The 26133-nt window shown below is 37.0% G+C and overlaps 2 protein-coding genes across 3 annotated transcripts; one reads left to right on the top strand and one right to left on the bottom strand.

The window, feature by feature from the left end:
* Positions 1-676: 676 nt before the first annotated feature.
* On the top strand, positions 677-6875 carry cbx6b (chromobox homolog 6b). The gene is made up of 5 exons (XM_079875209.1): positions 677-850; positions 2428-2471; positions 2555-2620; positions 3003-3069; positions 4918-6875. Exons 1-5 carry the CDS (start codon positions 686-688, stop codon positions 6166-6168), a joined length of 1593 nt encoding a protein of 530 aa, XP_079731335.1. The 5' UTR covers positions 677-685; the 3' UTR covers positions 6169-6875.
* A 4745-nt stretch (positions 6876-11620) lies between these two features.
* LOC307170578 (uncharacterized protein) lies at positions 11621-24701 on the bottom strand. 2 transcript variants are annotated; one of them, XM_079891734.1, is made up of 10 exons: positions 24597-24671; positions 17608-17844; positions 17342-17443; positions 17061-17194; positions 15969-15999; positions 15617-15853; positions 13443-13996; positions 13268-13363; positions 12958-13191; positions 11621-12880 (listed from the first exon to the last, which is right to left on the bottom strand). In XM_079891734.1, exons 2-10 carry the CDS (start codon positions 17819-17821, stop codon positions 12734-12736), a joined length of 1749 nt encoding a protein of 582 aa, XP_079747860.1. In that variant the 5' UTR covers positions 17822-17844; positions 24597-24671; the 3' UTR covers positions 11621-12733. The 2 variants fall into 2 exon arrangements, with proteins under 2 accessions (XP_079747860.1, XP_079747861.1); XM_079891735.1 differs by having other exon boundaries at positions 12293-12880; positions 17608-17834; positions 24597-24701.
* Positions 24702-26133: the final 1432 nt, after the last annotated feature.

Genomic DNA, 26133 nt, shown 5'->3' on the forward strand with positions numbered 1-26133 from the left:
TTCAAACCGGATTCAGACAATGATGGAGAAGAGACTCAAGAAGAAGTGACAACATGTAGAATGCATCAGGACGTTTCTGAATGGTTAGTTGATGAATTTATGTAGCTTATGTGTGGTTATCTTCTAGTCATTTATTAGCATATATAAATCATGTTCAGGGGGCGGGGGCTATGTAAATTCTAGGGTTTGTGATGTCACTAACCTGGGAGGAATGTCATGTAGTCCCTACCAGCTGTTTGTTGTAGTCCTTAAAAAGTGATTTCTTTAAAAGCAAATATCTCCCTTTGCTTTGAACTTTGAGCATTGTAACTTTGCAGATGTTGTTTATGTTCAAACAGCAACATTACACACAAACTAAAGTTAAAAAAGTGAAATCATAATCAACCACCCCTTTAACATCACTCAAATACTTATTTATCCCAAGCATAATCATACAATACATATTAAATGTAATATATATAATTTGTTATATTCAAATTTGTATTATCATAATGCCTAGTCATTATTGATGATGATGATGATGATAGTTTAATATAATGATAATAAAATAAAAGTAATAAAATGACAAATAAATTATATAATATAGGCTACTAATATTTATGAAACTGGCTGCCCGCAAGTTTCAGTAAACTGTCGATCACTCTCTCCTTGCATGGGCCGTATTGTCAAAGAGGCGCGCGGGCGCATGTGTGTGTTTGTGTTTGGTTCACTCCTCCACTCCACGGCGCAGGATCTTTCCATCGCTTCCGCGGAAGAACCCGTCTCTGCTGTCCCACTAAAGATGGAGCTATCTGCGGCGGGCGACCGTGTGTTTGCCGCCGAGGCCATCCTGAAGCGCCGCGTCCGTAAGGTCAGTCTGTTTATTAAAACTCATTTTATTTCCTTTCACTGCGGCCTACAAACGCAGTAAACTTCAGCCCTGCAGACCGAGTGCAGTGAATTGAACTGCATTAGAGCACTATGCTTTCTGTGCAATCATAAAACCGATGTATGTGTATGCATTTGTGTATGCATCCATACTCAACTAATTTGACTGAGTTGCTTAATTTCGTGCTCAGGGTACAGTGTATGTCTGTTTAGACTGGACTGGCGCCAGCTGGAGCTGGTGCTGTTAGCGCGTTAGCTTTTTTTTGTGTCTACCCGGATTGCAAATTTTTGACAAAGGCCGGTTCGTCTGACACCCCATCGACCCTGCAGGCGTGCGGCACGATGCGACGCGACGCGACGCTACAACACATACGCTTGCACCGTAGCCTACACAACGGGTATGTTTACATTGCGTTGAAACCAACCGAACTGTATACATTTTCGCGCGGTTGTACAGTTTCGGTCATTTACAATGGAATTTTTGCGTTCTGTATCTGTGGCGTGGCGTCGCGTAGCAACCACTAGTTTTTACGTTCACATCGCTGTTTGTTTTTGTTTTTCGTACAGCAGACGATTTTTGTAGTTTCGGTGCGGGGAAAATTGTGTTGTCAAATCACCAGCATCTACTGATAGTTAAAAATCTGAAAGAACTTTGTTTATTGTGTTGCATTTGATGGAGTTCACTGCCTTTTGAGCATTTTATTATTATGAGATAATAAGAATTTAAAGAAGTAGTTTGCCCTATTTTTTGATAATCATCATTTACTCACTCACGTCCTTCCAAGTGAAACACAAAATGGAAACTTTTGAAGAATATTTTCTTTTCCATAATGGGAACTGGGAATGTAAAGCTTCAGAAGGGGGAGGGGAGTGGAGCATACAAACATCTTAAAAGTGGTTCTTAAAAGTGGTTCAAAGGACTTTATCCCATGTCCTCTAAAGCCTTAAAGGGATAGTTCACCCAAAAAAGAAAATTATTCCATAATTTACTCACCCGCAAGCCATCCTAGGTGTATATGACTTTCTTCTTTCTGCCAAACACAATCGAGTTATATTAAAAAAATATCCAGGCTCTTCCAAGCTTTGTAATGGGACTGAATGGTGCCATTTTTTTGAAGCCCCAAAAAGCTGACGTATGACATAAGCATAGCAGATACATAGCATCTGGTGAGAAGTGACGAACATCATATGCCTACATCATAACACTGGAACTCGACTGTCGTGAACGCTCGTACGGCCGTTACCAGAAGCCAGAGATTTTAGTGTATAAAGTTATAAATATGGATATTTTTGGGTCAAGTAACCCTTTAAAATAGCTTTGTCATATGGACAACTTCCACTCGATTATTTACAGTGCTTTGAAAAATGGTGGAGCATCATCTGTATAGGACAAGCTGAAATAAAAATATCTACTTATGTCTTCCACTGAAAAATAACAGCTTACAGGTTTATAAGGGCATGAAGGAGAGTAAATAATGACAAAATGATTTTTTTGGATTTACTTTTCCTTTAATGAGATATCTTTCAGGAATGTTGGAAACTGATTTGTTATTTCCATAGGGACGGATGGAGTACCTAGTGAAATGGAAAGGATGGGCAATAAAGTGAGTTAACAGAAATCTGAATCATTAGTTAAGCTTGTATGTCTAACAAGTAGTGGATGTTAAATGATCTGTATATTTTTCAGGTACAGCACATGGGAACCTGAGGAGAACATCCTGGATGAACGACTGGTTGCAGCATTTGAACAAAAGTGAGTTATTGCTTGTTGTCGTTGAGGATTTTCCCCTGATTAACAATTTTAAAGGAAATGGACTAGTTACGAAATGTTAACTCCTGTGATCATGAGCGTTAAATACGTTTGTGACCGTTGATTCTTCTATTTGAAGTGGTCTCCCTGAGTCAAAGCTAGATTGACTCTCTCCTGCATACCCACAGGAAGCAGTCTCGAGACATCTCTATCCACATCACATGAATACTTGAGTCTCACATCTGAAGTGAAACATTTGTAGTCATGCTTTATGCTCAGAGGAAGTTTGTTGTTCAGAAAGCTGAAACTGGCACAACCACTCAGTATATAAGCTCAAACACTGTCATAATTACAAACCCTTTGATCAACTCGTCTTTTTACTCAGAGAGCGAGAGCAAGAGATGTTCGGACCCAAAAAGAGAGGCCCGAAACCTAAAACGCTGCTTCTAAAGGTACGTCAGCAATACCAACTGGCATGGAAATAAATGTGGTTTGTGGTGTCATTTAGTGAATTTTTGTAAATATGCTTTTAAAATATTTCAAGGTATAGTTCACCATCATTTACTTACTCTCATGTTCCAAACCTACAAGACTTTAATTCATCTTCGAAACACAAATGAAGATATTTTTAATGAAACCTGAGAGATTTCCGTCCCTCCATTGAAAGTCCATGCAACCAAAACTTTGACGCTTCAAAAGGTTCATAAAAACATTGTAAAAGAATATCATATAAATTGAGCAGTTTAAAGTTTTTTTTTGCTTGCTTTATGATGAACAGACTTAAATTAGGCTTTTATTCACATATACACATTGATCAACGCTCATACGTAGAGTACATCAAATATGAAAAATGGAAGCTTAAATTAGGGATGTCACGATACCAAAAATCTAGTATTTAGTACCGATACCACCAAAAGTACACGATATTCGATACCAAAGTCAATACCACGGTAAAAAAATAATGTATTTGTGTTTTTATTAGGTAATTTGTTGCATTAGTCAGTAATAAAACAAAAGAATAAGCACATTAGAAGCAGTAGCATAAATATATACAATAAAATAAAGATACAAATTAAACAATGCTGTATATTTTTTCAGGTAGGTCTAACAGTAGTATTCAAGTAAACATACCACAGAAATTGAATAATCAAATATAAAACAACTCTGCATAGTCTTAACAGTACAAGTTAAATATAGATGAATCTTTATTAAAGCTTTTCTTTTGTTGTTTGATTATCATTAATAATACAGACAGCCAATATTAGACAGTAGCAGGATTTAAAGGCTGCTGCCACTAAGACCTAATGGATGGAGACAATATGTTGTTACACATGCTGTTCACATTCACATAACCGACGCAAATATTCACCAAGACGGACATTTAGACATAACTGTATGTGTGTTTGAGCATTTGTGTAATAAGCCACAAAAGTCTGACACTCACGAGAGGTGGCTATGTGTGTGCGCTTTGGTTGAGAGCGTACTGACTAAAGAACGTCTTTCAGAGAGCTTGCGAGTACTTTATAGTTTAAAATTGCTTGAATTTATTCATTGGCATGATATAAAACGATGTGCGCTAAACTCTTGCATTGCAGCGTGCTTGCAGAGCAAAATCAATGTGGATACTATGAAGCTATTTGCACATTTTGAAATGGAGAGAGAAGACGCAGTACAGCTGAGACACTAACACTGTTTGTGAAATTACATCTCTCAGAAAGTTTACTGATTTGCTCTGATAATCTGTTTGGGTTCAACCTACATGCTATAGGCTAGTGCATGAATGTTTGAGACCATCAGTACTTACGGTACTGTAGAAAAACATGAACGTCAGGATTTTAAAATGTTGATACTTGGTACCGAAGTATTGTTTATCATGATATCCCTAGCTCAAATGTACACAGTAAAAGTGTTGTTGTTGTAAATTAAAAGAAAGATTATTGTGCATTTTACAAGAAAATAGTCTTTCTTTTTAATAAATTGTGAAATTTACTGCCAATTTCTAAATTATTTTTTTTTACACCAAATATTTACAGTGTACTTGCTTTACGTGCAAGAACAAAATCATTGGTTCTTGATAAAAGCTTAAACGTGCTTACGTGACACGTGAGAACAAACCTCATTGGTTCTCGCGTGTCAAGCAAGTGCAGTTTTGGTTTAATGGACTTTATTATATTTGTGTTTCAAAGACGAACGAAAGTCTAATTGGTTTGCAACGACATAAGGGTGAGGTAATAAGGTGAGATAAGGTTTAACTAACTCTTCTAAAAGTGAATAATTTTCAACTTTTCCCAATTATTTAGTCAAGAGCGCAGGCTGCAGACACTTCCCCAAGAGTCCCGGAGTTCAAGCCTAGTCGTCCTCAGCCGCATTCCAAGCTTCCTCCGCCCTTAGCTGCACCGTCCTACACCCCAACTGCCCCATCTAATGCTAAACTGCAGTCGGGCGCTGCTCATCCTAAACTGAAAAAAGACATTCACCGCTGCCATCGCATGGCACGTCGCCCCTTGCCCCGCCCGGATCAAACAGTCGGTCCCTCCGGTCCTTTTTCGTCCCGTCCAACAGTCAGTCCCTTTTCGGAAACGGTCCGTATTCTCAATCGAAAAGTCAAACCCAGGGAAGTGAAAAAGGGGCGGGTCATTCTGAACCTCAAAGTGGTTGACAAGGCTGGGAATGGCGGAGTTGCTAATAGTAGAAGGACACACGTGCCAGCTACCCAGCAGTCCCATTTTGGGCGGCAGAAAATTCCATCCCGGAACAGGGTGATTGGTAAAAACAGGCGGTTTGGAGAAGTGTCCTACCGAGGAATCCAACCCCCATTAAGGAGTTCTGGGTTTCCTGTTTTCGGAAAACTCTTCGATTCTCACTCTCTGAACAGCGCAGAGAACCACACTCAAAGTGGAGAGAGTCGCAACAACACAAACACTCTCTCTTCCTCCAAAAGTTCAAAGGTCCTGGACGTGTCCAAAGGTCAGACTCTTAATGATGAACTGCCTCCTTCAAACTCGAGCTCTGAAGTTTCAGACGGCGAGCCACCCTCTCCACGACAAACCCAATCCCAGCATTCCTCATTACCACCCAAAACCTCTGCAACCAACGCCCAAGATCCTGCCCTTCACAAAGTGGGCGCTCAACCCGTGGCATCCAAAAACAGCTCGGGTCCTTCTGCTCTTCCATCCTCTCCGATGTTTTCCTCTTCGTCCTCTGCGTCGTCATCGTCAGAAGACAACGAACACATCCTGGACCTCTCCGTACCTCATGAAATGGACAGGCGATTGCGGCGACGGCATCCCTTCTCTGGCCGTCGGCAGCTCAAGGTCCCAGAGGTTCCCGTGTCGGAGGAGCCATCGGAGGAAGAAGATTTGGACTGGCATCCTGACATGACATCCCGATGTGCCAATGTGGTCGTTACGGATATCACAGCTAACCTCCTCACCGTAACCATCAAGGAGTTCTGTCATCCACCATCCGCTACCTCTCCTCCCTGCTACCCCAAAAATATATCAGCTCAACACAACACACAACAGCCAAAGCATCCCCCTAACAAAACATGAGTGCAGACAACACCGATACGGCCTCCTCTAGCCTTCAAAAGGGATGTTAGGAGGTTTGTCAGTAGATTGTTTACAGTTTCAGCTGCCTTTGTTAAGAGATGTGGCCAAGCTGTCCACTCTACAACACTGTGCCATGACTTTTAGAACCATGAAAGAATGTCTCTGATGAAGGGTTTTTGGCTCATTGTGTTCAATCTGAACACATCGACTTTTCTAAGCAGATCAACTCACTAATGGCTTCTTTAAAGATGTGCCAATCAATTTCCTTTATGGTATTTACTCCATAAATCACAACTGATTGAGTTGTACCATTCAAAAGTTTGGGGTTGGTAAGATTTTTGTAATATTTTTGTCTCTTAGGCAAATTATTATTTAAGTAATATGAAGTAATATTGTGAAAAATTACAATATAAATAAATCTTTATTTATGATTACAATTATTGCTGTGATGTTTTCAGCATCATTACTCCAGTCTTAAGTGTCACATGATCCTTCAGAGATCATTTTAATGATGAATTGCTTCTCAAAAAACATTTATCAATGATGAAAACAGTTGTGCTGCTTAATATATTTGTAAAAACTGTGAAGAAACTTTTTTTCAAGATTCTTTGATGAATAGAAAGTTCAAAAGAGCAGCATTTATTTGAAATGCATGTTGTTACAACATAAAAGTCTTTACTGTCACTTTTAATAAATTGAATACATCCTTGCAAGTATACATTTATTTTTACAAATCGTACCAATCCCAAACTTTTGAATGTTTATATTAAATATACACACACAAACACACACAAGTATTAATTGCGTCTTATTCAAACTAAAACTGCAGCATTTTCGGTCATTTCTATGAGTGAATGTATTATGTATAGCATCACAAACATTGAAATGTGCTGTAAAATGCAATTGAGGGCTTAATTTTAATATATTTTTTAGTTATATATTCACAATATTATATATAGAGAGAGTCCAAATTGATCAAAATATGCGCAAGAATTCACTTTGGAGAGTAAATAACCAGTTGTCCAATAATTTCTTAGGAATAGCAACATAATACATATTTTAAATGTTAGTGTAATGCAACCCAAGAAACGATAGTCATATCTTCGCCAGAGTTTTTCTTATATTGTCCTAATAACGACAACGAAAGGTTGTGACATTCCAACCCGATATCACGGCAATTCGTATGTTTTTTACGAGGTGGCTAATTTGTACGAAATCGTATGACCTCATTTGTACGATTTCATATGATTTTTCAAAAAGTGTCATCAGGAAGGACCACCCCTAAACCTACCCATCACTGGGGTCTAGACAAATTGTACGAAAACGTACGAGTGAGGTCGTACGAATTAGCCACCTCGTAAAATACGTACGATTTTCTGTGAGATTGCGTTGGACATTCCTGGCGTTAAACCACCGATACATTGTTTTTGTGAGATTACCTGCAGTAAATATTCCAGAGGAAAGCAACTAAATATGTCATAACAACAATAAAATTCCTTTGCTGGTATATTTCTTATAAGAAATATTTATTGCCATAAAAGTTCCTCAATTCTCCTGTCATTGTGGCACAAAGTTAATATTTGACCCTGGTTATTTTTTATTTTTAGTTAAGCTTTGGCATATGGCAGGATTCCTGATGCAAGCACCTTCAGCTTTAAGGGTCCCACAGCCAGTACCTTCATTATGAAGCAGAATAACAACCATGTCAAACTTGTATGTTTTATCTCAGTGTTTATGCCTGACAAGTGTTTATAGTGCTGTCTTACCCATTTTACCTTTCCCAGAAAACAGTAAGAAAAAGGGAGGGAGACTGAAAAATAGGAAGTTGTGTTGTTGCTAAGCTGAAATGCAGAGATAATTGCCAGAGATTCAACTTCAGGAATCTAAGCCAGCAACCCATGTGTTCCTTCTCTGCTGTTTTCTAGATTTTCCTCTTAAATTTGGCTTAAAATCTCAGAAAGGGAGCAGTACTTGTTTTGAAATCTAGCTGTTAATTGATGAACTCGTTCAAGAAACATTAACTGTTATTTAATGACTAATTAAACATTAGACATTCATGCTAATGTTGTTTTATTTTTGATTTTTTAAAGACATTTGTTCAGGTACAGCTATTTTGCTTCTCACTGAAGTGTTCTTTTGTTGTAGAGAAACTAAATGCTTGTGCTTCAAAAAGCTTCGAGTTAAAAAAGTCAATAAGGTCAACTATCACTCTCACTTGGAACGTGAGGAATCACTTTAGTGTCATCCCGGCCTCTCTTTATCAGCAGGGATTGAAAAATCTCAACAGAGAGAGAGTGTGTAGTCTGTCACTTTGAATCCAGGTTTGCGTAGACTTTGGTGAAGGGCATTCTGGGAAAAGCAAGGTTTTGATCTAGTCCGGATGTGGTTGGAACGGTCTCTGCCCTCCAGTTAGGTTTTAATGAGAGCTAAAGTTTAAACCCCATAAGCTTCGGTCTTGATGCAAGCCAGTGTCAGTTTTTAAATAAGAAAAAGCACAGGCGAAACACACTGATGAAGTGAATGGTGATGTCATTGATATGGAAACTTTTGCTGTGGCCAAATACAATATTTGGGGCTTTGCTTAGTCATAAAATGAGCTCATAGTGCAGTTTCTCTTACTTTCTTGGCGTGCCTTGTTCTTAATGTCTAACAAGCCTTTTATATATCTTATTTAAAACTGTAGACTTGATTGATTGACTGTTTCGTTTTGTGTTGCTTTTGAATATCCATTTATGTCATCAGAGATCAAGCACTCAGTCCTGCTTTCTGCAGCTTTGTGGTTTGCACCAACATTGTTGGTCCTAAATCCCTTATATTTGCTGCAAACACTGGATATTTTGACCCCTGTGACCTCCCCTGTAATCCCACTTAACCAGCACTTCAAGACTCGTGCATAGGGAGGGGGGTCAGATTTCCTCTCAAAATCCCTATCTGGATCGCTCCGAGTTCACGGCATCATTCTGTTTATCCCACTGAATCCTGACTCTCATTATTCCGCCACATTTGTTGACGGTTTATCTCAAACCTCCATGATGAGGATGATTTAAGGACACATTCTCTCATTGACCTGTAAAGAAATTGATTTTTATTTTAATGGAGTTGTTTGTTCAGCCATATTGTTTGTTCAGCCATATTGTTGTTTTTTTCCCAAAATGGCAAATTTGAGGAATTGCAAACTCCTCGGCACTTAAAATGCATGTTTTCAAGTCTTATTTAAAAAGATTCAACTGTAATGCACTCGTGCCTTTGTGCAAAGGAAGAGTTTTTGAATGTGTAAATATTTTCAAAAGGATCATGCATAGTTCTTTTGAAGGAAGTTTGAATATATGGAATTAATTTTAGCTCTGGTTTCATGTACTTTCGAATGTATGTATTTTCCATTACTTTTACATTGTGTTTAACTTTTTATTATGTTGCCTTGACAAAGCCAGTACTATTATCCTGTACACAGACACTTAGATTAACTCCTAAAAGGGTGTTCAAGTTACATCCATCAAACTCAGTCAGTCCTTCAGACTGTTCTCAGTTCTTTACTACATGATTGGACTTCCTGGGAAATGTTCTGACTGTAATTCCTGAGCTTTCAAGCTGTGTTAACCAAACATATTAGAATTGGCTATAGTAGTGGCCTAGCTAAGACTTGAACTTCAAGCGAACCTTCAAACGCTCAGGCTCAACTTTCTCCAGCCGAGATTCAAGTTTCTCTTGAAGACAAGTTATTATTTACATTTGCTGTCTTGTGCAACCAGGTCTGTAGCGTTAGCAGGGTTAAGCACACAGAACATGTGCAAATCATTAATGCCCTGACTGTTTGAGAACAAGCCCTTAAACTGTGTTCAGGAGATCAGCTCCTCACGGCTGCACTTTGTAACTTCTGAACCATTCTGGGTAGTTTTGAGATTTTGCTGGCTTCAGGTGTGTGTGTGTGTGTGTGTGTGTGTGTGTGTGTGTGTGTGTGTGTGTGTGTGTGTGTGTGTGTGTGTGTGTGTGTGTGTGTGTGTGTGTGTGTGTGTGTGTGTGTGTGTGTGTGTGCACGTGTGTGTGTGTGTGTGTGTGCACTTGTGTGTGTGTGTGTGTGTGCACTTGTGTGTGTGTGTGTGTGTGTACTTGTGTGTGTGTGTGTGTGTGTGTGTGTGTACGTGTGCACTTGTGTGTGTGTGTACGTGTGCACTTGTGTGTGTGTGTACTTGTGTGTGTGTGTGTGTGTACGTGTGCACTTGTGTGTCTGTGTGTGTGTCTGTGTGTGTGTGTCTGTGTCTGTGTGTGTGTGACATTCTTCCTGTATAATAAGTTCCGGAATTTGACACTCCATCTCATCTTAATCACATATTAAATGTAAATATTTATTGTTGGTCCCCCCTTTATGTCTAAAAAGCTTGTTAGCCAATTTTATTTATTGATTTAAATTTTCTCTAATTTGTTGTACATATTTACTTTATGCCTGATTTGTATTTTGTACTGGCCATAGCAGAATTATAATTATTTTTCATTGCTTTATGTATTGTGTACAGATTTGTAACTGAAGTGTTGAAAATCATGATAATTTTTGTATCGTCTTTGAAGTAGAAGTGTAGCTAAGCTCACTGGCCCTGTTTTAATAAAGGAATTGCATTTGTGATTTTGCAAATGACGTGTGATGTGCAGTTTTTATATTTATATTTTGTGGTTTATAGTCAAATCCTATTCAATTGTCATTTTTCACTGATCGTTTCTGTCTTATGTCTCAGTAATATCACCAGCATCAATGCAGTATCCATTTGGGTATACTGACTGTCAATACAATTACAAACCAATAGAGTTAACAAGTGTACCTCAGTGAAAAGATGTGAAATTCAAGGTCTTTATTTAGATTCTGTGATTTAATCTCATGTAATCAACATGGGTACAGCATTCACATGTAATTTCACTTTCACAAGAGAAGGTGGGTAATAAGAAACATTCTACAAATTCATATTAGTTTAAGTGTCAAAGTTAGTTCCTCAAATCTGGTTTCAAGATAAAACAGCAATATTTAAATGTTTTAAATTCACGTTTTTGTAGTTTAGACAGAGACGATGATGGTATCGTTTTCAAAAATGTTTACTTTGAAACCCTTTATCAAAAGTTAGCATTTTCAGGCCCTACAAGAAAAGGGTTCTGTATTTATTTTAAGACGATATTGTGTAAATGGCCCCTCAGATTGCTCGAGACAGGTTTCTCTATAGGAATGTGAAACATAGTGGTTGAAGTTTTCATTACTTCAATGAGCTCATTGTTTCTACCTTAAATTATAACATTGTTTAAATTAATGTTTTTCACTAACTGATTTTTTTATATGTACATTTCTGAAATACATAACTTAGACAGTCACCTCTGATAACAGGTCACTCTAAAATTTTAATGTGGACTGCCACTCGTGGCTACAGTCAAATGCACATTTTCAGAACAAAAGCACTCTCGCTCTTGTGATATTGCTCAAGTATGTTATTTTTTATTTATATTTCTGATTTATATAAAAGTGCTTTTTTCATATTGTTTTTCATATATGTATACATTCAATTGACAGGTGAGATGATCGGTGGGGCTGAGATTTTACCATATTTCTTTAGTGATGGGCAAAAATATGGAAAGAGTTTCTCAGTGAAGGTCTGGCCAGTGAAAGAGTAGATATGAGACCTTGACTCCACGTCATAAAAAGAGACCAGACCTTGATCATAATCCACAAACACTCCCACCTTCTGGGGCTTCTCCCTCAGAGAGAATAAAACCTCTCATAAAAGATGATTAATTCAACATGTATTGAAGATACACTATATGGATGAAACAGTTGGGACACACCTCTTAATTCTTCAATTCAGGTGTTTAAATCAGACCCATTACCACAGGTTTATAAAAATCAAGCCAATCAAAACCATTTACAAACATTTGTAAAAACAAACAAAACCAAAAAAACTTCTAAAGCTGCGTTTCCACCACATTTTGTCCCAGGAACCCCACAGAGTAACACGGCGTAAATTCAAGCATGTTATTGTGATAGGATGCCACCTTTTCCATAAGTCAGTTCATGAAATTGCGTCTGTTGTGGCAAAAACAATAATTAAACAATCATCATCACCACTGCATAAGAGACACCAAGAATCAAATTGTATTTTAAAAGATATTTATTCTCTTGCAAGAGGCTTAGTCACAAAATCACAGCAGCTACCCCGTGACGTGAGGAAGACCTGACACCCAGCCCAGGAAATTCCCTTCTTATACTCCTTCTTCAAGGTCTTTTCTCTGTAGTTTTCCACTCACCCAGCATGGCCACATCCACATCACATTTAGAATAGAATGACCCCTCTAACCCCCCCTTGGCTAAATTATCTTCCATACCTAAAGAGTTAAAGGTTCTTAACCATTTGTCTTACTGTGTGTGTCTTGCTTACGTCAGGTGCACAAACATACATACATTCCAGAAGAGAAACAATGCTTAAAACAATGTCTAAGAAAGTTAATGAAAAAAAGTAAAATATCAATTTTTCTACACCACGTCTCTGCTATACTACAAAAAGCAAAAGTAAAATGTAAGAACCTAATGTGATATTCAGTTACCATTTTCACTAAGTTTCTCATCAAAAGTTTTCTGGAGGCGAGTCAGAGCTTTCATAAGGGTTTTCAGACTTGGATGAGTGTTAACATTGATATCAGGCCATTCCTTGATGTTGAACGGGCTGCGCAGGGATGGGTAAACCTACATGAAGAGAAAGGAGAAATCACTCAGCATGAGGAACAGAGTTGCCCTGTGATGCGTTTGCATCGTACACTGACCCGTAGGAGGTGAAGGTGATCCTCAGTGCGTGAGAGCTGCTCCAGCTCAGTGTTTCTCAACTTGAGCTCAGTGATCTCCAGCTGCAGCTCTTCAGTGAGCTTTTCTTCCTGTTTCTCTGCTGCTTTCAGCTTCTGCTCCATCATCTCCAGCCGCTCAGCCTGACATCGCTCAATGGAACGGATCATTGCCATAAAGAGCTCAGTGCTCTCTGCTCTTTCTTTCTCTGTGTTTTGCTGATAAAGATCGATGAACAGATTTCATTTTAATTGTAATTCAGAACCTTGCAAATGTCAGATTATTTAAACTCACTTTTCTGAGTTCTGCTGAGTGTTTGATATCTTGAATCTTCTTCATTCTGTCCTGGATAATCTGCTGCACTTCTGTTTGTATCTTCTTCACTTCAGTCTATAGACACAGATGAACACACATTTTATCACTCATAGATTTATTGTTAATATATTTTGTTATTTGTTGTAACTCCTACCTTCTTCTCCTCGCTCTCCTCCTCCAGAGGAACAGTGTTGTGAGTCTTGTGGTCTCCATCAGTGCAGGACAGACACACAAACGTCTGATCATCTCTACAGAACAGCTCCAGAGGTCTCTCGTGTTTCTGGCATATATAGTCTTCCAGATTTTCGACAGCGTTTATCAATTTGTGTTTTTTTAATCGTGAGACTCTCTGATGAGGCTCCAGGTGAGTCTCGCAGTAAGAGCTCTGACACATCAGGCAGGACTTCATGGCTTTCAGCTTTCTTTCATCACAGATGTCACAGAGAACATCAGGTTTTGTCAGACAGGACTTTTCTTTAAAGAGCTGTACGACCTGCCTAAGTGCTGTGTTGATCTTGAGGTCGGGTCTTTTGCTAAATGTGTCTTTACAGAGTGGACAGCAGCAGGCCTCACTCTTGTCCCAGCACTGGTTCAGGCAGCTCTTACAGAAGTTGTGTCCACACGGGATGGTGACCGGATCGGTGAACACATCTAGACACACAGAACACTGAAGCTCCTCAGTTAGAGGACCACTGGAGAATGTCAGGCCTGAAAAGAAGACAAATGAAGATAGGATTGCTAGCATTTCTGGACACTATATTCTCACAAAACTGGTCAATCATTCATTCACTTATTTATACTCTGTTTCAGGGTTACTTGTATCTAACTACATACTCTGTCTCCTGGCCACTCTATTTTTTGGTGGTTAAGTTTTTTTTTTTTTTTTTTTTCTCAGAAAAATGTCAAAACACAAATTTTTACAGGATGAATCATGACTGTAAAACTGATTTTTAAAAAGCACAAATCAAGCAAATTGCTGAGGAATGAGGAAAAAATTGGTTATCTAATCAAGTGTTTTTGCCATTTCTACTTCAAAGTAAAAAAAATAAATACATTGTCACATCAATAAACGTGTATATAAACTCTGAGAGCAAGATTAAATAATGCAAAATAAATTATATTTTGGGTAGAATATTTTTATGAAACGTGAGGTTACAGGCAAATACATATCACAGCTCTAGGACACAAAGTTCTGAGAAGAAATCAAATACAACTTTTATGTTGTTAAATGTAGGCATTATTGACATGTGTGACAAGCAACCGTGACCAACTCTATAAAAGCAGAAGTTTTGGCAGTTTGCTGGTCTGGAGCGTTCAGATGTGTTAAAACACAATGTCAAGGAGGAAAGACATCAGCAATGATCTTAGAGAAGCAATTGTTGCTGCCATCAGGAGTTATACAGCCATTTCCAAACAATCCAAAGTCCATCATTCTACAGTGAGGAAGATTATTCACAAGTGGAAAACATTCAAGACAGTTGCCAATCTTCTCAGGAGTGGACGTCCCAGCAAATTCACTCCAATGTCAGACCGCACAATGCTCAGGGAAATAGCAAAACACCCCAGAACATCTCAGACTCAACAGGCCTCAGTTAACATGTTAAATGTTCATGGCAGTAGAATTATAAAAAGACTGAACAAGTATGGCATGTTTGGAAGGGTTGCCCCGAGAAAGGAAGGGTTGCCCTCTTCTCTCCAAAGAGAACATTGGCAGCACAGCTTAGGTTTGCAAAGTTGCATCTGAACAAACCAAGACTTCTGGAAGAATGTCCTCTGCAAAGACGAGACCAAAGTAGAGATGTTTGGCCATTTAATGGACAGCACCACGTTAGGTGAAAATTAAACAGCAAACCAGCACAAACACCTCATAACTGTCCATCTCGCTGGTGGAGGGGTGATGATTTTTTGCTTGTTTTGCAGCCGCAGGACCTGGTGGGCACCTTGCAGTCTTTGAGTCGAACAATAAATTGGGTCATGCAACAGGACAATGATCCCAAGCACACGAGCAAATCTACAACAGAATGGCTAAAAAAGAAAAGAATCAAGGTGCTGCATTGGCCCAGTCAAAGACCTCAAACTGATTGAAATGTTGCGGCGGGAATGTTGCAGTGGTAACAAATGCACACGAACCTCAATGCTGTTCATCTGAGGTTGTAATTACCTGATTTTAAGACCTGCTAAAGACCAGATGATTTTTTTATTATGTCCTGATACATAAAACCATAGGATTCAAAAAGGTGTACTTTCATTTTCACACGACTGTATTTCACCAACATACAGTATTAATATTTGTAGTAATTATTTTTTTAAACGTGTTCAGGCACTCACCTGTGGCAAAGAGAGATTTGTGTAGGATGCCAGATTTAGAACCGCAGGTAACAGGTAGGGTAGAATCAAACACAGTCAAGTCATCATCATCATCTTCCTCATCAACACCATCCTCCTCCTCTTCAATATCATCATCATCCTCTTCCTCTTCAACATCATCATCAAACTCTTTCTCTTCAACATCATCATCATCCTCCTCGTCAACATCATCATCACCATTGTCCCTGCCACTTGATTCTACAACAAATGCACAAACACTCAGGAAAACAAAATATAAAGAATACTGAAATTTACTCATAACTGTTGATATTAATGAGCATTTTGTCTCATTACGGTTCACTATCATACTGACCAGAGGTGTAAGGGAGTTGCTGTTCCCAGATCTGTGAAAACGGAACAGATGCAGGTATGTCAATGATGAGGAACACAGGAAAAGATCCCTCAACAATGTTTAGCTGAGAATCTTGGTTTCACAGACATGTTCATTCATTCACTCACCGCGAAGTCTTGTTTAAGTGTTACACTGCATTTCTGAGCATTCTCCTGGTTTTCTTGTCTCTTGGTTTTGGATATCTTGCCCTGTTCCCTGGATTACTCTCTTGCCTCTGGTCCCTGCCTTTGTTTGTTTGTTTGTTTGTTTGTTTTGACTGCCTGTCTGTGTATGACCCTTGCCTGTACATTGGATTACGCCTCTGGATTGCCCCATACAATAAAGCTGCGTTTGGATCTCAACCCTCGTCTCGGAGCAGTTCGTAACACCAGCTTTCACTGACATATATTAAAATATATCAGTGCCATTGTTTTGTCTCAAGATTCACAGCAGTAGTGTTTTTTGTTGTTGTTGTTGTTGTTTTAGGCACGTTTATTAAAGCTATTTAAATGTCCTAATTGAACTAAGGCCCAATCGTGGCTTAAAGGAGAAGTTCACTTTTAAAATGAAAATTCTGTCATCATATACTCACCCTCATGTTGTTTCAAACCTGTATGAATTTCTTTCTTCTGCTGAACAGAAAGGAAGATAATTAGAAGATTATCAGTAACCAGACAGTTTTTGGGTCCCAATGACTTCCATAATATTTTTTTTCCTACTATGGAAGTCATTGGGACCCAAAAACTGTCTGGTTACTGACATTCTTCTAAATATCTTCCTTTCTGTTCAGCAGAAGAAAGAAATTCATACAGGTTTGAAACAACATGAGGGTGAGTATATGATGACAGAATTTTCATTTTAAAAGTGAACTTCTCCTTTAATCTAAACCTATTAATCTAAAATCTCTGTTTATCTCATGATAAATATTGATATGTTAATGCTATTTAAGTATAATTTATTTTATTTTGTATTTTAGTTTTGTTAACTGTATTTCAGGGAACTGTTAATTCACACCCTGAATGTTAATTATATTTGCACTTAAAGAGTGCAGTAGCTGAAACTGTTCTTACGCACCTCTATGAGTTTCTGGAGTGGAATCCCATTGTAATGGATGCTGATCTTCCACTTTTTGTTCCTTTCCTTTCCTCCAAACCTTTCAAACTCAATGGGCTTGAACCACAGGCCTTCACTTAAAATGCACTTCTGCTCTACAGACAGAAGTTGATGTACAGTTTATTCAACCACTATACTGGAATCTCTTTGAACTTGTTTTAGAGCATCTGAACATGTCTAGATGCTCCAGAATAATTATTACTCATTAGAGACTCATAATTGCGTTAAGCATCTGCACCTACCTTTATTATATTTCTCAAAATAGAAGATGCCCTTTTTATCCCCACATGTGACGGGAAGTTCAAATTTGTTTTCAGATATTTGTCTCAAATACTGGCTGGAGTCTGAAACAAAGGACACATGTAAGGCATGAATGGAGCTTTAAATCAAACTCATTACAGACAGAGCAGTGTTAACCTCTGTATATCTCTCTTTTGAAGGAACTTCTGAATTCATCTGCTGTTTTGTAATGTAATGACTGAAATAAACTGTATTTTGGAAAGCTCACTTGAGTTCTTTTTGGGGTCTGTGCCTTTGTCTTGGCTCTTCTTTTTGGGTGTTCTGGGGTAGTACGGCCCTCTGCGTTGACAGCGTCGTTTCATATTCCTTCCCCCCACTTGTTTTCCTCTCTTTTCGCTGTCATTCTCACTCGGACTGTCAGATCCCGTGCAGCTCTCAACATCCCATTCAGACTCAGACGTTATGTCTGACTCTCTTTCCATGTCCTGTGGTTCTCTGAAACACACTTTAATTATACATTTTACGTGGAGGAAATCGATGTTGTTTTTGCACTTTTTTATCATGATCATGGAAGCGCTCCAATATATGGGCCATTCTACAGAATTGGTTCAAAGCCAGAGTTGGAAACGTCTTGAAAAAAAGTATTTTTTCATTTTTTTATGTATGCAAATTGTATAATATCCAAGGCACACATTTCTAGTAATTGTGCAGTTCATTATTATATTGTATTTTCAGAAAGTTTTGGAATATTTTTCCTCTCCCCAAATATGTCACTACCAAAACACAATAATAAATAATTTAACAAGAAGGCTTATTCACCTTATTTTCACGGATGTGCCGTGTCAGTTTAGCGGAAGTCGGATGACAAAATGCGGAAGCGCAAAGTATTAAAAGTGGGCGGGGTGGAATAAGGTGAATATTGACCTATTAATATTTTGTTTACATCTGCCTTGTAAATATATTTGTTGCTGTTTTCACAGGTAAATCAATAACAATTACAATTTTTAACAATATTTCAAGTGTAATTTATGAGATTTGTTGTATTTTGAATCCAATCTTTCTTTGTAAAAGGCATTAAGTTAATCATACTGATTTCAAAGTTAATGAGTCAGTTTGAATACAGTGAACCAAATACTATAATAACATCTTAGTTGATAATACAATATACTTTATTTTAGACAAAACGTCGTGAAAGATAGTCGTGATGGCACATTTTCAGTAGTGACAGTAATGCTTTGGTAGCGACCACCTCACATTACAGAATTTAAACTCTCACACTAAAACACTAAATAAAACATACTAAGATACTAATGATTTGCATAACTGTCCTAAAATTTTGTTTATTTTCCCCAAATAAATGATTATGTGTTCCCTTTTGTCACTTCCAAAACAATCATGACTTGTTTCGGTCATGACTGTTTCGCTGTGACAATTTTAGATACTTTTGAGCCTAAGTCAAAAATGCTAATCAGCACATGGTTAACTAGCATAGTTCTGAACAGTTGTACACACACAAAAACAAAATTGTATCGAATACCACTCAAAAAAACATGATGTTACAACAGAAACTTCACCACGTTTCGGTAGTGACTGTTTCGTGACAATTTTAGATACTTTTGAGCCTATTTTCAAATATGATAACCAACACATGGTTACCTAGCACAGTTCTGAACAGTTGTACACATATACAAACACAATTTTATGGAATAATACCCCAAAAAGTAGTGATGTTCCATAAAGTTACACAGATTTTTTTAGACTTTTAAACACATTTCCCTCAACATGATCTACAATGAAAGAGAGGCTATGAGAGAGAGAGAGACAGGAATATTTCCTGATCAAAAATGTAGGTGTGGTTAAAATCAGTCTCAGCCAATGGACTAAAACAATGTAACACTTCAGTAGTGACATGAAAATGTGGGACACATTTTTTTACATAAAGTTTCATGATTTAAAAATAAAATATAAAACAATTTTACTACAATTTTATATTTTATATAGGCCTATATATTCAAAATAATATTTTTTTCAAGTTCTTTTTTTTCTAAAATTTCAAGTTGAAATTTAGGGGTTAGGGTTAGGGTTCGGGAGAGCCCCCTCCCAATTGAAAGTACTCAATAAATTCTGATTTTATATTTGTTAAGCTTACTGATATTTTAATTATTATTGTGGGATTTAATAATAGAATTATCTTTGTAAACATCTAAATTTGAATACTTAAATTCTTTTTAAATGTGTTTTTTTTTTTTTTTTTGTGGGACAGCAGTTTGCACCAATTCTGTAGAATGTCCCATATATGTGCAACGTGATCTCACGAGAATATGTGTATTTTTCGTATATTTACGTAAAGTGTAGTTCTACTATAGGCCTATAGCTACATTTACTTACGTTTTAATACAAAAACGTACGATATACAGCATTACAACATTAATTATTTATGTATAACTTTACCGACTTATAAATTCCTATTTATGAATATTAAAATCGTGGCATTACTGTTTTGACTATTAGGGGAGAGCGGGGCACAAAGATTCTTTTTGACTTTCTCAGTTTGTGTAAATCTACTTATGGTTCAGAGTATTTATTTTTTCCCACATTAATTTCCCACATGTCTAGTACAATTATGTGCTTTTGTTTTATTAATACAGTAGCCTATATACTTTTTTCTTGATATACCCCGAAAGAATGGAAGTGAAATGTGACAACATGCCCCATAGGTGGGGTACATTGTAACATGTGTGGGGCACATTGTAACATAACATATGACAGCTTAAAATGTTATCTGATCTAATAAAAAAATATATACAAAACAAACTAAAATATTTTCTAAATAAAATACAATTAAAAAACTTTTTCATATAAAATAATGGCAATTTTTAATAATTAAATATAAACTCATTTTTGAGTTGTGACTACGAACACAGGAAAACACAGCTATACAACATAGTTCAAAACAAATAAATAATTAGTAATTTCTGAACATTGACTCTCAGTCTTTATTCACCTTCTTCTCACGTTTTCTCAATAAAATTAATAAAAGTTTAGAATATAATAGCATATTTCTAATAGGGGCACATTGTGTTACAACATGCCCCCGCCTGCACAACTGGGATTTAAACCCTGCTAGTGTCTTCTGCTAGTTAGCGAAGCATTAAAGAACTATCTCAACTGTTAAATAACATCTTGGAGATTAAAATAATATCAGATTTGTCTTATTTTAAATAAACACAAAAAATAGAGATGAAAAATTAACTTAAATAAGAAATTTACTTTTGCTATGGTTTAATAAATGTCTATGGATATCTTCAAAAAAAAAAAAAATTTGCGGAATTTTTTTTTTCTATATAGTGTTGATATGGCAACTAGTAAATACACAAAGTTTATTTAAGTTTATCCAAGCATGTGCGGAAGTATTTAAAACAAGCGTGTTACAACCATAGGACAAAGCGTCTGTGACGTCACCCATAGACTTTCTGCAGAACGGTTTTGAAGCCGTTTATGGGGGGTATGGGCTGCGCCATCTTGGAAAATCTTGGGAAATCCTAACCCCGCCCACCTTCTGACGCAGCGCGCGTCACTCAGCTCGCTGTGCTACTCCGGTTATCTCTGTGTATATTTTAGGCAACGAAATATGTTATAAAACACCATACTAACTCTTTTCGTTTTCATTTAAAGAAATCTTAACATTATAGCCACACAAATGTGGTTCAGGCATCGCGTATTGATTATATTCACTGCATATAGGGGTGATATCAGCTAAATTGGGCCACTTTTTGGTAAATGGTTTGGGACAATAATACAATACCATATATGCCTTTTCCATGTGTTTTTATGATTAATAATGACTGTTTTTGATCATTTTGTGTTGAAATTATGTAATAAAATATAATTATTTAGGCCCTACAGTTCTTGAAACATCAGCTGTGCCAACTTTTTTTGCATGAGCAGTTTCAGGTAAAATGGGCAGCTGTTTCAGGTAAAATGGGCCAGTCAAACTGCAAAGGGAAATAGTAATGTATCATCAATTTTAATTTTAAAACACAATTGTGTTCATAGCCACATAACATTTAAAATGCATTAAACAAACATATTCATATGTGCCATTAAAAAAAAAAAAAACATTTTGGGTGCAAACCCACATATTCAAATGTGCAATTAAAAAAGTCAATTTCGGAACAGCATAGATCAGTACTGATGTCAGTGGTGTGTGTGTGTGTGTGTAACTATATAACTATTTAATTAAAAATATACATTTTGGGGTTGCTTTACATATATCTATGTAAATATATAGGCTACCTTAGATGCATTAAGCAGGGTAAGAAGATGTAGAAAGATGCCACAAAAACAGTGAGCATTAGCTGTTAAATTGTAACATATTTAAAGATGAGTTTAGCAAAGGATGATGATGTATCAATATGTGTGTGTGTGTGTGTGTGTATATATATATTATATATATATATATATATATATATATATATATATATATATATATATATAAAATTATGGGACATTAATGGAAACATGTGACTATTATAATACTTATTATTTAATTAAATATAGTTATTTAGTTACACAGACACACCCTCACACACACACTCACACACATGCACTCAATCACATGTTTGTGTGTGTTTGTGAGTGACACAGATGATGGCCCATTTTAGCTGAAACCATGCGGCCCATTTTACCTCAGTGGGTTAAGGTAAATTGGGCCGCCAAGAAAAACATAATGTTTTCAAAAAATATGTTCATATACCAAACTAACAGTATTATTTCTGATTGATGCCATCAAGACAGATATTATGCATAGTTTTTTTATGTGCATGTTTTTTTTTTTTTATAGATTTATCGTCCTTATAATATTTTAGTTAGATTTGGTATGCCAGGCTACTTACCATGCAGCTTTCTGGTGCAGTCTTGATTTGAATAACTGCCCCGCCCACCACAGCAACCATAAACCAATTAAATCACCTGTTACTTGTCAAATACAGTCATGACAACAGTTTGAAATCCTTTGCAGTCATTGGCTCTAAATTCCAGAGGGGCTGGGACCCCCAAACCTTAAATGGCCCATTTTACCTGATGGCCCATTTTACCTGATATCACCCTAACGTTAGCCTATTTATAACTAAACGAAATATAAAACACAACCCTGCTTCTTTTCGTTTAAATATAATATAAAAATATTAAACATTTTAATATGGTCCAGGCAATATGTGCATTTGTACTAAACAACAGATTTTGCAGTAAACAACATATAGCCTAGATCATCTTCGTTGTGTTAAAATTTAAAATGACAAAACTCAACCCAGTCTCTTTTTGTTAAATTTCAGTTTTATCAATATTAGCCATTATAAAAGTATAAGTAAAAGGTATAAGAAGCTATACAAATAAAGCAAACAATTCAGTCAAACACAAAGTCAGCGCTCGATCTAGTCTAACCATACAACGGTAAAGTTAAATAGCTTATAAAGTTATGAAATTTCCCCTCAGCCAAAACGATTGGCCAGGGAACAAATTATAGTTTCACGAGACCAAAAATCGCCCGTTAGATATACACAAGACAAATTATATCTCATGTTTAACCACTACAGAGACCCCAGGTTCAGCGGCGAACGACTAGCCGAGGAAAAGCTGTTCCAGGCGGGGTAAGTTACATGCGCCGAGCGCCCGGTCATCATCGCTAGATCTCACAACTGGATAAAATTTTCATAAATCTTTAAATAAACCACAGATTTGAGCTTTAAATAACTACATTCTCGCCTGAAAAACTCTTAAAACTAAGAGCGCGCGTTGGGTGCGCAAGGGCCCATTTCGCCTGGCGGTGTGCACGGCAGATTTTGTAACAACGCGCGCGGCGCCGCATCCGAAGATGAACGACTTCGAGCCGAATCTGGCCGAGCTCGAACTTCTCACCACACTGGCACCCAGTTTGCACGTCTAAATGAGTTGCTTACATTTTAAAAATGAGCATACAATAGCATAAAAAGTATTTTTAAAGAACATAAAGGTCCATGTTTAATAAAAATGTTCACAAAACTTAAATGTTTAGTGAAATTAGAAAATATGTAAGAGATCGTTAATTTAGTTATGTTGTATACACATTCTCATATCCATATATTTTGTTTTATTGTCACTAGCAATAATCTCAGGGTTTACTGGGTTTTACAGGATTCTTTTTGTAGTGTGGTATTGGTGGCCGTGTACTAAAATAAACATTGTCACGTGTGTATAGCTTTCTTCTTCTCATCGCTGATTCCTGATGGTTAGAGGATAATTACTGGAGTCGCCCCCTATCGTTTCAAAGAATAGTACAACGGCGAGCGCGTCGAGTATAAACGCCTCGTCCGTTTGGGGAGGTGCGCGCGCAGTCTGCGGAGACTCGCGCTGCGGAGCCGGGCGAAAGTATAAACAAGGCTTTAGGTTGTGCCCCGCGCTCCCCTACATTACATTTGCTTCGGCACAGATTGCGACATGTCGTGTTTCAGTCGATGTTCATTAGAAATTGTGGCGTGAAGCCGGATTAACATTCTCTACATTATTTTAACTGTATAAAAGTTGACAGAAAAAGTCGCCCAAGGTCAAATAAGAGAGATACAAGATATACCAACAGTATAATGAAACCTACACCAAAACAAACCAAACTGAAAGTTACTTCCTGGACTGGTGTTTTGGATTGAGTTTGAATGACAGAAAGTTAACCCTCTACATCACAACGTTTCCCACGGGCAACGGAAAGTTATATTAAGCCCCATGTTCAGTAATTATTATTTTATTTTTTTTCAATGATTGCAAGTGCAACCAATTAGAATGGTCAAAAAATGATCAAAGAACAGTCCAATAAGGTGTGGGACTCAGTGGGAGTCACTATAAAGGACTGTTTGATTGTGGGAAGGCAGCAAGATTATTTGCTTTAGTAGCCTAATCTTATTTAAAATGACATGAACTGTACATAAGAAATGTGTGTGTGTGTGTGTGTGTGTGTGTGAGAGAGAGAGAGAGAGAGAGAGAGAGAGAGAGAGAGAGAGGGGGGGGGTGAAGAGAAGCCTTTATGAAAGTTTTAAGAAAGTTTTATGAAGTTTTCTTCATAAAAAAGTTTTATCAATAAAATGTCCCAAATGAACCAAGAAATTATGTGGAATAATAAAACCATAGGCCTACCATCAAAATGGAGAGGAAAAGAGGAAACAACAGAACAGAAAAAAAAACACTACATTAAAATTGTATTTACTCCTGATAAAATGAATGTCTACTCACCTTGCTGTGTCCACTTTTTGCAGTTTTTCTAGTTACCTCTCTCTTTACGCACAGACTATTTCCGTATGTACACACACACACTTCTAATCTTCTTTTCTTTTATGTGCTCCACCAAACCACGCCTTTCAGCAGATCTGCCTTCCAATGTGTCACTGTGAAACTATTCCACCTGAAAACTAGGCATGGAAAAAAAATGCACTTGTGCGTCACTAAGAATTTATTTTGAGAATTCCTATTAAATTCAAATTTGAATTGAGGCTGGAAACAGATTGCAGAAATGGAATTCTAATTTGAACTAAAGCAGAATTAGAAGTAATTGAAGTAATTGAAATTCACTGTAAATTGTAACTAAAAAAGCTATTTGTCAAGATAAAACTGACAAGAACAATAAATAAACAGATAAATCACCTCCCCTTAATTCTGTGATTAGCAAGAGATGTGCCATTTTTTTCTCTGGTTGCTAGCACTTTATTAACTATTATATTTATCGTCAGTATTAAAGATATATTAATATCATCGTTCATTGGAGTGGTCCAAGACAAGACTTTTGTCACACATAAAAAAACACGAATAGACATAAAACAAAATTGACTGTATTCGAGGACTTTTGTGGTTGAGATAAAAAAAAAGTAACAAATCCTTCCCTCGTGGGTCAATTTGACCCCCTTAGGAATAATTGGAATGTGAGGAATGCTTCAGTACACATAGAAAAACCAAAAAATACTGAATACTGAATGAAACTAAAAATGCTAAAACTTTCCCAAAACATTATTGTATAATGTTGACATGTGTATCTAAATACTGAAGAGAAATTACTTTAGGACCCAGGGGAAATAGCTCATTTGCTCCATAGAGCTATAAGACCATCTAGTCATAAAATATCATGGTATATATATATATATATATATATATATATATATATATATATATTTATTTTTTGCAAAGACACCCAATGTACGAAATATTGTGCTGAATTATAAGGGTTATGTATGAAATTGTGAGTTATTTTGATGTTAAGTTGAAAGAATGTGCTTAAAGTATCATTAAATCTAGTATCTATTATAAAGGTGAATAAAATAAAACTCTCCCAAAAAAAAAAAAAAAGGTCATTTTGAACCGTGAGGGAAGGATTTGTTACAAAGCGCGAAGGAAGGATAAGGGTTAATCATATCTTGATGACTGTGACTTACTCCTGCTTGACTAAGGAGTAAATCTGAGGATTTTCTACAACAGCAGGTGTTATACTGATGTATGCTGAGCTGTCCTGCTCCAGCCATCTGTGGTCTGGACGGCCTCTTCTATGACAGGAGAGACTCACAGGATGTGAATCAGGCGGATCTTGGTTTGAGGAAGGACAAAGAGTGTGAATTAAAAACATTTCATTATGGTATTGTTAGGGGGTAACAGTTTAGGACCAGATGTTTGAAAGAAGACCCGGAGTCAGAATTATGATAAATTGAAGAAATGTTTTACTGAAGATAGTTTGCAGTTTCATCAGCAGAAGTCAGCTTCAAGACTCACACGGGAGTTCATAGGC

The sequence above is a fragment of the Squalius cephalus genome (assembly GCF_949319135.1).
Source record: "Squalius cephalus genome assembly, chromosome: 1".
In the NCBI taxonomy this organism is placed as follows: Eukaryota; Metazoa; Chordata; class Actinopteri; order Cypriniformes; family Leuciscidae; genus Squalius; species Squalius cephalus.